General features: G+C 47.1%; 1 protein-coding gene and 1 long non-coding RNA gene across 4 annotated transcripts in view; one reads left to right on the forward strand and one right to left on the reverse strand.

Moving 5' to 3' along the window:
- The window catches only part of LOC148218079 (uncharacterized), a 78,620-nt gene that overhangs the window by 12,416 nt on the left and 50,151 nt on the right, over positions 1-16,053 (forward strand). The window contains 1 exon segment of the mRNA XM_088158044.1: positions 6,468-7,047. Within this exon segment, the coding sequence (XP_088014170.1) occupies positions 6,468-7,047 (580 nt within the window).
- LOC148218080 (uncharacterized) lies at positions 9,447-14,786 on the reverse strand. 3 transcript variants are annotated; one of them, XR_015800626.1, is made up of 3 exons: positions 13,816-14,786; positions 12,581-12,697; positions 9,447-10,836 (listed from the first exon to the last, which is right to left on the reverse strand). It is a non-coding gene; the product is annotated as an uncharacterized LOC148218080 (long non-coding RNA). The 3 variants fall into 3 exon arrangements; XR_015800627.1 differs by lacking the exon at positions 13,816-14,786 and adding an exon at positions 12,862-13,707; XR_015800625.1 differs by having other exon boundaries at positions 9,448-10,836; positions 13,714-14,786.

Here is a 16,053-nt window from a genome sequence, read left to right on the forward strand (position 1 = left end):
GCCGGAGCAGCGCTGGCTCGTCCCGGTTGCTGTGGGTGGCACAGAGGTGTCTGCCCTGTGCCCGAGGCTGTGCGGGAAAATTCCCGTGGCCAGAGGTTTGTGTGCCCGCAGGAGACAGAGGAGTCCTGTAAAAGTGACTTTATTGATGAACAAAGAGAGAGGCCATGCGGCATTTGCCATGCGGACTCTGAAACGCAGCCTCCTTTTTATCCTCATTTTCCCTTGGCATCTCCCTCTCCCATTCCCCACTGGCTGAGGTACTTGAAAGGTTCAGACTTCCCGATCCGCCTACTGCATGTCCCTCTTAATATTCACCCCTACTACGATATTAATCTTAATGCTTTCAATCCCTCCTTTTCTCATTTTCTCAAGAATTGCCTTTACAAACTTTTAATTTGCATTGACTCAATCTCTTTTCCTGCATCCTCTTTGGCGCAAGGTGTCGTGCATGGTAAAAAGCTGAGAGTTGCTGCAGCACATCACAGGAAGAGCAGCATTCGTTTAAGCCGTGGTCTGCCAGGGAACCACGAAAACGTGTCCCATTCCCATCGTTTCTCCAGAATATGAGCTATTTTCTTATTTCCTTTGTTATCTGTTTCATCGCTTTTCGGTTATCATCTATTTGCGAACAGCAGTTTGAGTCTTGTAATTTTCCGTAAACACCTCCTCTTTCTGTTAATAGATAATCTGATCCTATCCCATGTGAAATGTCTCCTTCCTTATTTCAGTGGATTGGTCGTCAGGAAGGTCAGGAGCTGGAGCTGTCTGGTTGGTTATTATTTCGAGGATGCTTTTTATCCTAATTATGCCACTCAAAGTATGGATGGATTTTGTGTGTCCTGATCTGAATTCGTTAGGGTTCCCAGGGGCTGGTCCATGGTGTTGTAGGATTGGCTCTGGTGTCTGTTCATCTTTTTTGCGTTTTTGGGTGCTCCCTCCATCCAGGGGTGCATCAATTGACCACTTTTCTCTAATTAAATCACCACATACTTGGATTTCCAACTCATTTCCCTGAACTTGTGGCACCAAAAACACCCCAGTGCCCCAATACACCCTATATAACCTGGACAGTGACAGCACAGGCATGAAGATCCTGGTTCATTGTGCACACATTGCCCTATCAGTGTTAATTTGCATTTCTAAAGCCCCAACCTGGCTGTGCCTGGATCCAATGCTTTTATTCCTGAGCAGACATTAGGTGATCCACAAGTGCACCCCCATAATCTGTTTTCTTTTTCTTTTCTCTTTTTTTTTTTAACAATTTTCTACTAACTGTTTATGTGTTAAAGCCTCACCATTAATACTCTTCTAGTTTTGCAAAATGCAACATAAAGGTGAGCATCAAGAAACCCTTTCTGAAATTCTGCCATCATTAAGAGCCACCCACAAATACACACAAAGAAATTCTAATGCAATCAAGATTTTTCTACTTCTTCTCCTAGGAGTAAAAAGTGATTCTCACACCCCTGGTCCAAACCTAACTGACAATCTAAAAGTAGGATTGCTATGCAGAATTTTTCTAATGGTGTAATCTTGTCACTGAAACTACAGGAAAAACAAAAACTCTCCAACAATATCTTAATGTTAGAGAGTCAAGGCATTACTTGATCCTGGTCAGGATGTGCAACAGAAATAATTTCATCCACACATAGCCCGGGTATGCAGAGAAAATCATTCCATGAGATGTGAATTTTACTAGATTTTTCCTAAACGTTTTAAAGTCTGAACCCAGTGAAATCCATTGGTTTAGTGTTCATTGCTTCCAGGTTGTGTAGTTTTTAGTGTTTGGTTTCCTATTGCACTCAGATTTCTCCTCTTCTGATGTTAATTAGATCCACATTCCTGGATTTCCTTCTCAGTCTTTTCCAGACCATCTGGGCCAGGGGCAGTGTCTGGGGTGGGTGTTCCTTGATGTTTGCTGATGTTTCCTTGATGTTTTGTTAAATGTCGTTCTGTTTGTTGGTATCTTTTGGGCTATTCCCAGTCTGTTGAGGTGTTAAACTCATCTCTGTTGAGTGGTCTAACAGTCCATAAAAATACCTTTTAAAATTTCTTCCCTGGGACAAGGCAGACCGAGCCTGACTAGTAAAATAGAATGTAATAGAAGTTTAGAGTTGGTATATTTTCCAGCAATGGAATCGCAGGCAGCCCAGTGTGTGAGTGTAATTGAGAGGCAGAGTCCTGGGTGGATGCTGTGAACAGCAAAGTGCCAAGGCAGGCTCTGTGCCAGCCCAGCTTCCTGTGGCAGAGATTTCACAAGAGACAGGATTCTGGCCACAGACTGCTTGAAATATACATCCCTTATCTCCAGCCCGCACTAGGTGGAGAATTCCCAGGGTAAGGAATTGCAAAGATCAATTCCAAGGGAGATAATTGAATATCTGCCCTGGCTCTGGCCAAAGGTTATAATGGCCGGATGCTTGGCCTTCAGCCAAGGGCACACACTGACTCAGAAAACACTTCCTAAATGCAGCAACATGTTGCATATTCATAGCCCTTCATGCATTATTCAGAATCATTCTCCCTCAACCTGTAAATCATTATTTTTTCCTTCCCTGGGGTTCTGGTGTCCCCTAATCCAAGAATGTGAAGAATTTCCTGATTATTTTTTCTACCATTCTCTGAGTTAGTTACATGAAGAAAAGCTTTTTACGTCAAAATGTTGTACTTCAAAAAAATATATTTATCGCAACTAAGTTCTGTTAATCGCGGAGCTAAAATAAACTATGTTCATACAGCAAAGTTTTCCACCATATAGCACTCATTGTAATATTTGAAAAAAGTCAATAATATAACATGTACTTATAACACACCTAGGATTCAATTTTTTTTCTGAGTATGGAAGAGCCATAGCTGTGGCACCAATCATTTTGTTATATTTCATTTTATTTGTTGCTTTTCTTCTGTCCATACCATGGCATTGAAGCTATTGGGTTTTAGAAAGTGATACAATGTTATGGGTAGAACAGACAACTCTCAATTCAGGTCCTGCAATTTCCTATTAATGCTCAGAATTCTTGCACCTCCTTTTCAGTCCTGGATTACTTCTGAGATTCTCCAGACCCTCTCTGGGTCAATACGCCACAAACCTTCAGTCAAAATATGTCTAACTATTTTCTCCACCATTTCCTCTTTTATTTCAAATACTCAAAGATGCTTTTTAGCCTGAACATTGAGTCATTTCACAGAGGCTTCTTCTGCCACTTCTTGTCCTCCTGATTGCAGCAAGTCATCCACATCCTGCATTAACCCAATCCCTGGGGGTGGGGTAAATTCTTGTGATATTTTCTGCAAGGCTTGCCCCAATAAGGCTGGTGCTTCCCTGCATCCCTGCAGAAGGACCGTCCATGTCTTTTCCATTTTCCCTTCTACCTCTTACTCCCACTAAAAGGCAAATTCTAGTTTGCCATCCTGTGTCAGTGGGCATCCCCAGAAAGCATCTTTGCCATCAAGGACTGAATGGTGTCAGTGTGAGGAGGGCACCTGGTTCAAGATGATGTAAGGATGTGAGAGCCCCTGGGTGCTGGGCCCCCCTTGGGCCCTGGGGTTCATCCCTCAGGGGCTGTAGAAACTCTGCCATGGCCTTTGCCTTCCCCTTGGCCTTTTCCTCCTCCCTTCTTGCATTCCCCTGCTGTGCCTTTGTGACCAAGTGCTCCAGGGGCTTCTTCTGCCCCTCCTGCAGCCCCCTCAGTGCCTGGGGGTGCTCATCCTCTGACAGCTGCTGAGCTTTCTGCTAAATCATTCCTTTCTGCACTGACCCAAGGAAAATGCTTAAAAGCTAATCTCGATCCTTGCACGTCCAATCCCCATTTCCCAGCTGTTCCTTTGTGCTGCTGCTCCTTGTGCTGTGGCTGCCGTGGCCAGCCCGTATCCCAGAGCCGGTGCCTGTCCTGCCGCAGTGTCCAAACGCGGCCCCCCCGGCGGGCAGGGCCGGCAGCTCCACGGGGCCGGGCAGCGGCCGGGGCGTCCCGCAGCCTCCTGGGGGCCGGGGGCCACTGCCGGGCCTGCAATTGCCGGGGGGTGCTGGGCTCAGGCAGCGCCCGGCGCTGAGCCCCGGCTGCCCCACAGCCCCGGCCCGGCCCCGCAGCTCCCCACAGGCCCCCAGCCCGTGCTCCCGGTGCCGCCCCTCTGCGCCCGCTCCTGCCGCTGCCCAGCACAGAGAAACCCCCTGCAATCCTGACCTCCTTGTGTGCCTGTCCTGGCAACCGGGGATACAAAGGATCTGCATCAGCTGGCAACTCTTGAGGATGAGAGCCTGCTGAAAAACATCCCCATCCTCAGTATTTTTCTCTTCCTCCTCTTTTCCATCATCCATTTTCTTCCCACATAGATTTTTCCTGCTGCCTCTTTCCTGAACCATATTCCTGCACACTCCCCTTCACCCAATCCCTTCCCAGCACACCAACACCATCCATTCCCTGTTGTCTAAATCCCTTCTGGACTTCCGTTATTGACTCCCTAGGTGTCCATGTCCTTGATTACCTCTGGGAGAATGTGCAAACTCCCTCACCATGCTCGCAAGGGACCCTTCAGAGATATTTTGGAATCATCATCCCTTTTGCCGGGATCCCTTCGTGGCTTTCCCTTTCTACCCTCCATGGGTGCCCTTCCATGTTTAGTCCCCGAAGATCCCACTGTAGTCCCTGCTGAGATTTTCAGTGCTCTCTGGCTGCCGACTCTTCCCAGCCCCCCTGATCTGTCACTCGTCTGTCTCCTGGTCACTCTCGGGTACCCAGTCCATGCCCGGCGCCGCAGCCACACAAGGGAGCCGATCACCCAAACTGAGTGAGGCACCTTCAGCTCCATTCACTGCCCCCCCGCCCCGGACGGGGCAAGGAATTCCGGTCGAGTCCCAAGGTGTGTGGGAAAATTCACATCACCAGAGGATTCTGTGCACAAAGAAGACAGAGGAGTCCTGTAAAAGTAATTTCATTCAAAAAAAAAGGGAGAGTCAATGGGCCATTTCCCAAGGGGTCTCTGCAATTGTTAGTAGACAGAGCATCCTTTTCATCCTAATTTTCCCAGCTGCATCTCCCTCTCTCTTTTCCCATTGGCTGAACTTCTTGAGAGGTACAGACTTTCCAATGCACCTGCTGTATTCCCCCCCCCCCCCCCCCCGTTAATATGCACCCCACTTTTGAATAGCTAGCGATATTCATGGCTCTGTTAAGTGTTTGTTCTTCCTCTGGGAGTTCATGAATTGAGCAGGACCTTGGCTGAGCAGCAGTCTGTGTGGTCAATTAATAACATTTTCTGACCCTGATGGCTTCTGCTGTCCGTTCCTTATGTCCACGTCCCCGGCCCTGTGTCCAAGCGGATTCGCAGCCTGTGTTTGTAGAGACCCTTTGCTGTTGTTCCTTGCATGGGGGTCCCCCGTTTTGGGGCCATCCCCCCTGGAGCAGGGTGTCCCGGCTTGGTGCAGCCCCGCCCCTCGGGCAGCGCTGAGCCAATGAGAGCGCGCGGCGGTGATGACGCAGCAGTGTCCAGGCAGAGCCGCAGCTCCCAGCGTTGCCCACCTGGAGCCACCTGCGCCCGGCCCGGGCCCCAGCGCCCCCCGGCAGGGGAATTTGGGGAGGTGGGAGGGGGGGAGCGCCAAGGCCGGGTCCCCCCGCGCTGTGGTGGCGGCAGCGGCTGCAGTGGGGAGCGAGTGCGGGCGGGAGCGGCCGAGAGCCCAGCGCTGCCCCAGCCCGAGCTGCCCCAGCTCCATCGCTGCCCCTGCGCTGGGATGCTGTGGGTTTGGGGGGAAGAGGGAGCCGGCAGTGGGTGCTGGGCCTGGGGGCAGCAGGAGAAGGGAAGGAGAAGCGGGGTTGAAGAACAAAATGGTCAAACGCTGCACGTGGGAGGAGCAGGTGGGATTGTGCAGGAGAAAGAAGAATAATGGGCGGGAGTGTGAGGAAGAGTAGGGACACCGCAGGAGGGTCAGAAATGAGAAGCAGCACAATGTTCCACCCCTCCCTGTATCTGTAGCCTCTCCCACAGCCCCAGGAGCGTTGCTCCCCCCATATGCAGCAAGTGACCGAAGAGGATGATCCATGATTTTCACAGGGGTGAATCTTGGTGTTTGTGAGCTTTATAGGGCTAAATGTTGGTGCTTTGGTTTTTTGCAGGGGCTGAATCTTTATATTTTGGAGGGGATTTGGGCTGAAACTTACTTTTTGGGGAGTGTTTGATCTATGTCTTGATGTTTGGATAATTTTTGTGCTGAATCGTGGTGTTTTGGAGGTTCTTATAGACACAAGATGCCAAATGACTTCCTGAGATGAACTTTGGAAGGAGGAACCCCCAGCCCAAGGTGCTCTTTTTTTTTTTCCCCTCAAACTAGGATTTGTCATTCCCATGCCGTGGGTAGATGGAGGAGGAGGAGGAAAAGCCCCAGAGATCCCTCACGAGGAGGGCTGCAAACCCAGCCCAGGGAGCTGCGAGGAGGAAAGACCCTCCCTGAGCCGGGAAGGCGGCCGGAGATCCAGGCAGAGCTCAGAGCTGGTGGAGAAGCCTCCTGGAGGGGAGAAGCCCCACAAGTGCTTGGAATGTGGGAAGGGTTTCAGCTACAGGTCCCAGCTGATCCGGCACCAGATGATGCACACTGGAGAACGGCCCTATGAGTGTGGGAAATGCAGGAAGAGCTTCAGGACTATTTCTCATCTGATGGAGCACCAGGTGATCCACACAGGGGAACGGCCCTACACCTGCTTGCAATGTGGGAAGAGCTTTGGGCAGAGTTCCCACCTGAGAAGCCACCAGCGCATCCACAGTGGGGAGAGGCCCTACGAGTGTCCCAAGTGTGGGAAGAGGTTTCAGACCAGCTCCAGTCTCCTCGTCCATGAGCGGATTCACACAGAGGAGAGGCCCTTCCGCTGCCCCGACTGCGGGAAGGGATTCAAGCACAACTGCACCCTCATCAGGCACCGGCGCATCCACACTGGGGAGAGGCCCTACGAGTGTCCTGAGTGTGGGAAGAGCTTCTCACAGAGCTCAACCTTGACCCGACACCAACGGAGTCACCACTAAGGGAAGCCCTGTGAGTGCCCCGAGTGTGGGAAGAGCTTCGTGCTCTGCTCCAGCTCCATCCCCAATGGGAGGATTGGTGTTGGATGGTAGAAAAAAACACAAAAACACAACAAACAAACAAAAAACCCCCCCAAACAAACAAACAAAACAACAAAAGAAACCAAAAAACCAAAACAAAAAACCCACCAAAATAATGATACGCACAGAAGCAATATAAAAACACCGAAATCAAACAAAAGGAATAGTCAGCTTCGAAATAAAGAATGGAGAAAAGTCATGAACTAACATTTCTCTTTTTTTTAAACTATGGAGAAAAAACTCTTGTTTCCTCTAAAACATGTAAAAATATTTTGAAGTGAATATGACTGTTCTAACTGTACATATAAAGAAAAGCATTAATATTAAAGTAAACAAATGTTAAAATTGCAGTAATCTCCTAGGTTTAAATAATAAGAAAACCCCTGCTGTCCCCCCAATAAAACAAAAAGGAAAAAACTCTATTCTCAAAAATGAAGTAAGGTTTTGTTTAAACTGTTATAATCCTTAAACTGTGCATCAGAAGTCAATATAGTCCTCAATAAAAGTTATGAGAAAAATTGTTAGTCTGTATAAAGGATTTTTAGATAGTAATCAGATTTCCATTCTCCTGGGAAGCTAATCACTGTAATATCAAAACAAGAAGAATCCGTTTTCTTATGAAGAAATCTCCATAGACTGAAAAAAAGTCTCCTCTTTCAAGTAAATGAGTGAAAAACTATTTTAGAGATGGTAGACTGAGTTGTTTTTGTACGTGTTTAGTATTAAAAAAAATGTATTGAAGAAAAAGCTGTAGCCTAAAGTTTTCTTCTAAGGGTTTTTTCTTATAGTTTCTAGTAATAAAATTTCTCTTTATACCATTTAAAGTAAAACCTGTTTTTTGTCTACTTCTTAATCCTCTCTCACAACAAAAAAATTCAAATTAATAAACCAAAACTACTACATTTAACCTCAGTGATTCCAGGATTTTGATTTCCTATTACCCAAGGGTATCTTCTGGAGCCAAATGGTGATTGACTGGGGCAAAGACCAAGATTTTGGAGACAGTGGGGTGGAAACTCCTCCAAAAATGTTCTTCCCTCCCTCCCAAGCACGTGGATCCTCAGCTCGCACAGACACAGAAATTCTTTTATTTTGGCCTTGATTTGCTTTTCATTTCTCTTCATCCCTTTAAAACATCCAACACGGGGTAAAAATAAAGACACTGAACTGAGACATGGGTGGGGACACGGGGGGACAATGACATGGTGGGACACAGACATGGAGAGTGACATGGGGACACATGGACATGGAGGGGGATGTGGCCATTTGTGGGGACATGGGGGGACACAGGCATGGATGGAGATGTGGGGGACAGTGACAGGGATGGAAACATGGTGGGGACACAGCCATGGGTGAGGACATGGTGGGACATGGCCAGTGACATGTGGGGACACGGCCACGGCCGGTGCCATGGGGGGAACTTGCAGGGGCTGTGGGGGATGCTGGCTTGGAGGGAGTTGAGGGTTCCTGGCAGGGACTTGGGGCTCGCTGAGGCCTTTGGGGACCCCAGGCCGAGCGGCTCCGGCTGCGCTGGGAGACCCTGGCGGAGGTTCTGGGGCAGCTGCTCAAGGACCCCCTGCCCTGGAGCCCCAGCCGGGCATTGGGCTCCTGGAAGGGAATGAACGTCCTTGTCCCCAGCACGACAGATTTCTTATTTCTTGCAGGTGCAAACGGTTCTCTTACCAGAATAGCTTGTTGTGTTCATTGTTTTCATGCTGAAGATTGTTTTCACATGGGAACAAGCAAGTAACTTAGCTGCACATAGAAATGACAGGCTAGCTATTAATTTAGCAGAGAGCAAGACCTGATTTTATGAAGCCTTTTATAATTTGTCTACCTGACTGCAACACCTCACCCTTTTTCATTAATTCAAGGAAGGCTCATATGTTCTGATGATAAAATAGCTCTCTCTTGTGAGGGTGTTATCTCATTAAGTTTATCACTGGTTATCTCTTAGATATGGGATAAGATACACAAAAGACCGATTACAATCAACAAAACTTAGCAAATTCTATCATGTCATTGACACAGGGTTTCACAGCATGAGAAAACAAAAGAATAATGTCCAGTGTCTCCTAGGGAAATGGGAATAAATGACCATTGTTTTAAAGTCCAAATAGTCCATTAGCTGGAAATGTTAATCTTTGACATCACTGAATCCAAGTGCTCTTGGATCCTGGAACAGGGAATAACTGAGGAAGGTTAGTAGGAACACTATACCATGATGTTGACACAAGGCTTTTGTTGGCAATTTGCCTGTAAATTTCCAGACACAGCCATGTCTTGGCAGTCCTGCTTCTGGTTTTGTTCTGGCCACGAAGGCTGCATGGTGATTAGGTTCTTTTTCTTCTCACTGGGCTTCATTTTCTTGGAGGCAACTGATGTTTGGCTGAATGAACAGGTGACTGCTTTGAACTTGTTGATGATAAAAACACATTCATACCTTCTCCTTAAGTTAATGACTTAATTAGTCTTTGTAAATTCAATTAATGAGGTTTACCTAAAAATATTTTCTTTTTTTTTTTTGTATAAATATTGCATTATTCATATTTCCTTAGGAGTTAATTTCCCCTTCTTTGTTTTAAAAACAGCATGCGTGACTCTTGCACTGAACATGAAGGGAACATCAAAACAAAACAATATATATAGTAAAACCAAACACTTACAGCAATCGGGAATAATTCAGATACAACAATATAAAACATTTCTGATAACAGATATAATTAATAACACATCTGAAATTACAGGATTACCAAGCACTACAACATTGTACCATCATCCCAGTGTCTGCAACAGCTGATAAGCCTCAAATCAGTGAAGAAGTGGATAATCATCACCGGAAAATGATTTGGGACGAAATGAGCGCAGAGCCGCCTGTGGCTGCAGTGCAGAGGCAGCTCCCAAGTCGGGCAGCAGACGGCGGGGGGGAAGCTCCGGGCCCCGCGGGGAGAACGGGAGCCTGAGCCGGCGGCGCTGAGCAGCGGGGGCTGCAGCCACCCGAAAGGGGGGTGGGAAAGCGCCACAGCGGGGAACGGGGGGGCTGTGATACCCCCTGAGCCGGGGCCTGAATCCTTAAAAACCGGAATAATCACGGACGGAGACCCTGTAACTAATTAAAGTTACAAAGTGGTGTGTTTATTCACCGGCACGGGAGTCACCTCCCAAAGGCGTGACCGCCCCGAACAAGGTTCTTTGCCCTCTATTTATTGCCCAAGATCTTACATACAATACATGTGCATAACCCCAGCACCTCCCATCCCCATCCCATATTAAAATGAGCCCATTCGTCCTTCACGTGTGCGCAGTTTTTCTCTTGAATTGGGTCGGTGCTCTCGAAATGGGTCAGTGGTCTCGAAGGATGAAGTCAGGAGAGTCTTCATCAGGTCTCTGTGACCCCCTGGAACAATCCAAGGCCTCTTGCTTTGTGATTAACTGTTGTGTTCCGTCAGCGGATTCAGGATCCAGGGTGGTGTGTCGGTGCATTGCCTCTCACAACGGGTCTAGAAATTCAGAAGGGACCCTGTTTAATAGCATACAGGGCTGACCAGTTTATGGTTCTAGGAATTGCTCTTTCCAGCCCCTTCACTATTAATTCCTGGTATTTTGTTAGCTGTGCTGCTCCCTCTGATCTATTAGCATTCCAACCTGGATCCTGAAGGGGAAATAAATCCTTAATGTCCTCCTGTGTTGTTCTGCAATCATCCTCAGCCAGATCTTCAGCCACCTTCAAAGCCAACTGCTTCTCTGAGTCTGTTAAAGAATCAAGCAGTAGCTGGAGGTCAGTCCAACCAGGCCTGTGCTGTCTAACCATAAACTTCATTCTCTTAGCAACACCCATTGGATCGCTCTGATAACTCTTAGCAATCTTTTCCCAGGAATCCAGATCCAATGCAGAAAAGGGAACTTTAACTGGCACTGTTGTTCCCTCAGAGGTTACTGTCTCCCTCAGAGGAGCCTCTCTAATTTGTTTTCAGGTCCTTGATGCTGTGGGACCCTGTGGGGAGGGCCCTTCCTCCTCACTGTCACTGGGGGTGACGGTGGGTACAGTCAGGTTGGCTCTCATGCTTTGGGAATTGGGGGAAATCCTGCTTTAATTCCTGTTCTCCCGAGGGAAGGTGATGCAGGGGATGAAGTGGGGATAGAGGCTGGAGTTGATGGCTACTCTGAATCTACTTTCTCTATCACCCCTCCCCTTTCCTGCCTTTTAGAGGGTCTTTTAAGCAATTCTTCTGTTTCTTTTTCCTGAGCTTCCATACTATGTATCTTGTCAGGATGTGTGCATCTTTGGTTTATTGAACACTTACTGCAACATCGCTTGGATTTTCCCCCGTTAGCTTTATTATCTTTTTCCAGAGCCAACACTGAAGGGTCAGATGGTGGCCTAATCCCACAATCCCTTTGCCACTTGTAGTGATTCCAAAGGGTGGAAAACATCAGCATAATAACCTCCTGCAATTTTTGTTCACGCCTAAGTAAAAGCATTAGCTGTAACAAATTTTTACAGTCAAGCGTCCTGGCTGGTGGCCATTTCACCCCTCCTCAAGTCTATAAAGTGGCCACCACTGCGGGCACAGCTTAACAAGCTCTCTCTTGGTTTCTGTACCACCATGGCCCACCAGCTCTTTCCAACGTGTCAAAATACATCCCAAGGGGCTGTCTTTAGGAATCTCTCTGCTCTCACTCGCCCCCATGCTGAGAGTTCCTCCTCTCTCAACGCCTTTTAATCTTGTCCCAACTCCGAAGCTTCACCTGGTGATAATCAGGTACAAAGGTACACTGAGCACACTCACCCCTAAGGATCTGTGCTGGTTTCTGTGGGGTTCCTGAAATCCCGTTTTCTAACAGCTCAAATATTCTATTGCTACCGTGTGCCTCCTGACCAGTGACCAATAAAATCCATATAACTATCTGGGTAGCCTTTTATTCCTTTCTGTGACAAAGATCGCAAATTCCATTTCTAGGTATCCTCCACTTGTATACTTGCCAGACCCACAGTTGTCGACAAATTACACAACGAAACACAACCCACGGGTTACAGTCACAGCTCCCCCTTGGACAGGGAAGTTCCTTTGGCCTGGGATCCCCCTCCCTGAACCTTCTATTCCTAGGCATATAATTTTACCAGCAGGAGAGAAAGGGAAAAGATAAAAGCAACTGAAGGAAAAGGGTTAACAGTGAAAGCAGCGAACCAAATCACTTAAGCTCTGCAATTATAATCTTTGACACAAGATGGCTGTGTTGCCTAAAGAATGAAACCTTTCCACACAAAATGGCGATATCTTTCTAAAATACTCACAACGCGCACTACACAACTAAAAAAAAAAGTTCCTTTTTATTCACCTCTAAAGGAATTAATGTATCACAACCAAACACTTCCAAACACTTCACTCACAACACTTTTACAAAATGGCAAAATTCAAAACAAAAATTCGTTTTCTCCCCCTTCAAATTTCTGATCACAGTTCGCTGGCAAACCAAACCTCTCTCGTTGTACCTTGGGCTGAATATTCACAAAGCCACGCCGAAAATCCGGCAAACTTCGGCCAAGGCACAATTCCTCTGCGGGGGGAGGGTAGCTCTGAACTCACGTCGCTGCCTCTCCCCTCCGCACCTAGGGACCAACAACAATTGTCAGAATAGTGCCCCACACAATGGTGATTTTAAAGCCTCACAAACAACTAACTATATTTTCTCGCAGTTAAAACAGCCGCAATTAAAACTTCGGGGTTGGACGGAAACCGAGAAATCTTGCTCAAAGCTGCAAACCCGCAGTACCGGGTACCGGGGTTACTCCGGAGTGTGCAGGATGTAATTTCAAACCGCACCCACACTGCTCGCTTCCTTTAAACACAAAACAAACAGCTTAAACACAAAACTGCCGCTCTCACCCGGTAATACACCGTTCACAATCTCACTGCTTGCACACACACAGAGCCAAAGCTCACACGCATCAACCAAAACTCACACACACACAGAGCCAAAGCTCACACACACAGCCAAAGCTCACACACACAGCCAAAACTCACACACACACAGCCAAAGCTCACACACCACCCCAGCCCCCGCGATTCAAGTGTAATACAAGTGCTTTGGGTTCCTCCGCCCTCCCGGGTGTATCCCTTCTGCTAATCAGCCGCAAATCTCAAAATTCTTCCACAACCTACACATACATAAATTCAAAACACATACACTACTTTGCGAACATGCTCCCAAAACCACACAAACCAAAGTACATACAGCACACCGCTAACCCACAGTCTAAGCACACAAAACAAGTTCCATCCACACGCTCAAGAACACACGCGCATCTGGAGCACACAGACTGTGATCACCATATTCTGCAACCCAAAAATGGAGTCACCCACACACCACCACTCGTGACGGATCCCTCAAGCTAAAAGCCCACCACGCTGCTTTTAAACCACAGATAGAACTGGAGCCACCACAGCTCCCGTACCACAGCCCTGCCATGAACGCTGTTATTGCCCTGCCCCAGCTCTGCCCACGCTGCCGGGCGAGCTCCGCTCCCGGCGGCCGCCACCGGCCCCGCTTCGGGACAAGAGTTCCTGGGGCTGTTACTGATCTCACCCGGAACACAAACCACTGCCAAATTCCACGGAAACTTACAAACAAATCCACTTCAGGCTTTTTCACTGCGCGCTTGACATCTCGCAGCATCTTATCAGTTTGCCTTTCTTAAAAGTGGTTATCTTTAATTTTTAACCATACCTTTTTTGTCCGTATCTCCGGCAGATCTCGTTCTTTCCCCCGGGGTGCCAGCGAGGAAAAGGAGCTCTCTTCCTAGGAAGATCCCAGGTGGGCGCCCAAGAGGGATCCCGAACCTCGCTGGCCCTCGGCCAGAGAGAAGAGAGTCCTGCTGCGGTCACCAAATGATTTACCAAAATAAGAGTATTGGCCTATTACTGATACCCAACTGTGACGGACAAAAGACTCTTTAACAATTTAAAGTTAGAAAGTGTATGTTTATTCAGTGCTGGACAGCAGCCTGAGGTAACCCTCCAATACACACTGCAAAATTACAGGTGATCACAGAGTCGATTTATTGACAAAAGCATCAAACAAATACATATTCATAATACCAGCCTCTCCCATCCCCCCGCTTCCTGTGGTAATTAGCTTGAATCGCTATTAAGCATGCGTGGTTGGCTTCTTGAATTAAGTCTGGGGTAGTTTTTGTGGGGAGGGGTCTTAAAAAGAGGAAGAAAGGCGAGTCTTCCTCGCCCTGAACTCTCGACCCTTTCTATCGACGACAATACAAATGGCTTCTGGGAGAACTCCAATTTTCCCTCCCTTCATGACTTTGAATAAGTTTCTGCTTGCAATTGAAACTACTTACTAGTTTCATCTGTTCCCGTTGCAAGCACAGCTGAGCAAACATAAAATGACAGTCAATAAATTATTTAAGTTTCAGATAACCATCTGAAGGCCAGTTTCTTCTAACTTCTATCTCTTAATTATTTTCAGCAAGGCCTATGTTTATTCAGCACCGTTTAATAAACTCTAGTAAATAACTAACTTTTAACTAATCCTAATTTCTCTACGACTAAGTGTTTCACTTGGGTGACACATTGTAGTGTATGCACCCCATGCCACAGCAGCTGTACACAAACTAAAGGGGGGACATTGGCTGGCCGGGAATAGGATGCTTAAATACCAATCGCTGTTATTAGAGCAGGATGGTGTTACCTTGGAAACAACTTCTGTTGTTAAGCCTGCCATGTTTCTGTCCTCCACCTTAACTGACGATGTGCCTGATCAGGACTGTTTGCAGACAATTGAAGAGGTCTATTCCAGCTGACCAGACCTGAAGGACATGCCCCTGGAAAATCCAGATCGGGAGCTTTTTACAGATGGCAGCTAGCCCAGAGAGGACATGAAAACATTTCAACATTTTTGTGTTGAAAATCTTTTGAAACATCTAAAACAGGTAATAGGAAAAGGAATTACTGACATTGTACAATCAGTAGTGAGCAAATATGAAATCTGCTGTAGAAACAACCCTGATATGAGGAAAAGAGTTGTGTTAGGAGTAACAAAGGCCAGGCATCTTCCTGGAGATTACTGGCAAATGGATTTTGCAGCATTACCAGGCAAACAGGGACACTGGTCCATACTGGTATTAGTTGACACTTTCAGTGGATGGCCAGAAGTTTTCCTCTGTCGCACTAACACAGCCAAGGAAGGAGTGAAAGTTTTGCTCAATTATGTAATTCCAAGGTTTGGGGTTCCCTTGGGGATGTCATCAGATAGGGAACAGCACTTTGTCACAACAGTGGTTAAAGAAGGGAGCCAGATTTTGGGAATTACTTGGGATCTGCACACACCTTACAGACCCCAAGCAAGTGGTGAAATTGAACGTATGCATGGGACCCTCAAAACACAAATTAGTAAACTTTGTCAGGAAACATCCATGACATTGGTTCAAGCCTTGCCTGAAGCTTTACTGAGTATCCACATCCAACCGAGGTGGAGGGATAACATCAGTCCCTATGAAATACTGTATGGCAGCCATATCAGATTCCACATGTTCCAGGTGAAATTCACATGAAGGGCAAACTTGATTCACAGAGATATCTGATGGCTTTGGCTCCACATTGCAGAAGCTCCAGAATTACATCCTGCTATCCAGACCCATAGGACTGGACACACCTGCACATCCCTTCCAGCCTGGAGATTGGGTCTATGTGAAGTGGTGGGACAGTGATCCTCTGCAAGCCAAGTGGAGAGGACCATTCCAAGTCCTGCTAACCACCCTCACCTCAGTCAAAGTTGCTGGCAAAGGATCCTGGATTCACTGCTCCAGAGTTAAGAAGGGTTCTGCTCCGGAAACTACTAAAAGAACAGAGATTGATGCAGATAAAAATATGTTTTCAATTATTCCTCTTTTATGCCCAAAGAAATGTTCATAACAATCATTATTCTTCTTTGCATGATAGCCAACTGTGC

This window comes from Sturnus vulgaris, unplaced genomic scaffold (assembly GCF_052056855.1).
Source record: "Sturnus vulgaris isolate bStuVul1 unplaced genomic scaffold, bStuVul1.hap1 Scaffold_195, whole genome shotgun sequence".
Classification (NCBI taxonomy): Eukaryota; Metazoa; Chordata; class Aves; order Passeriformes; family Sturnidae; genus Sturnus; species Sturnus vulgaris.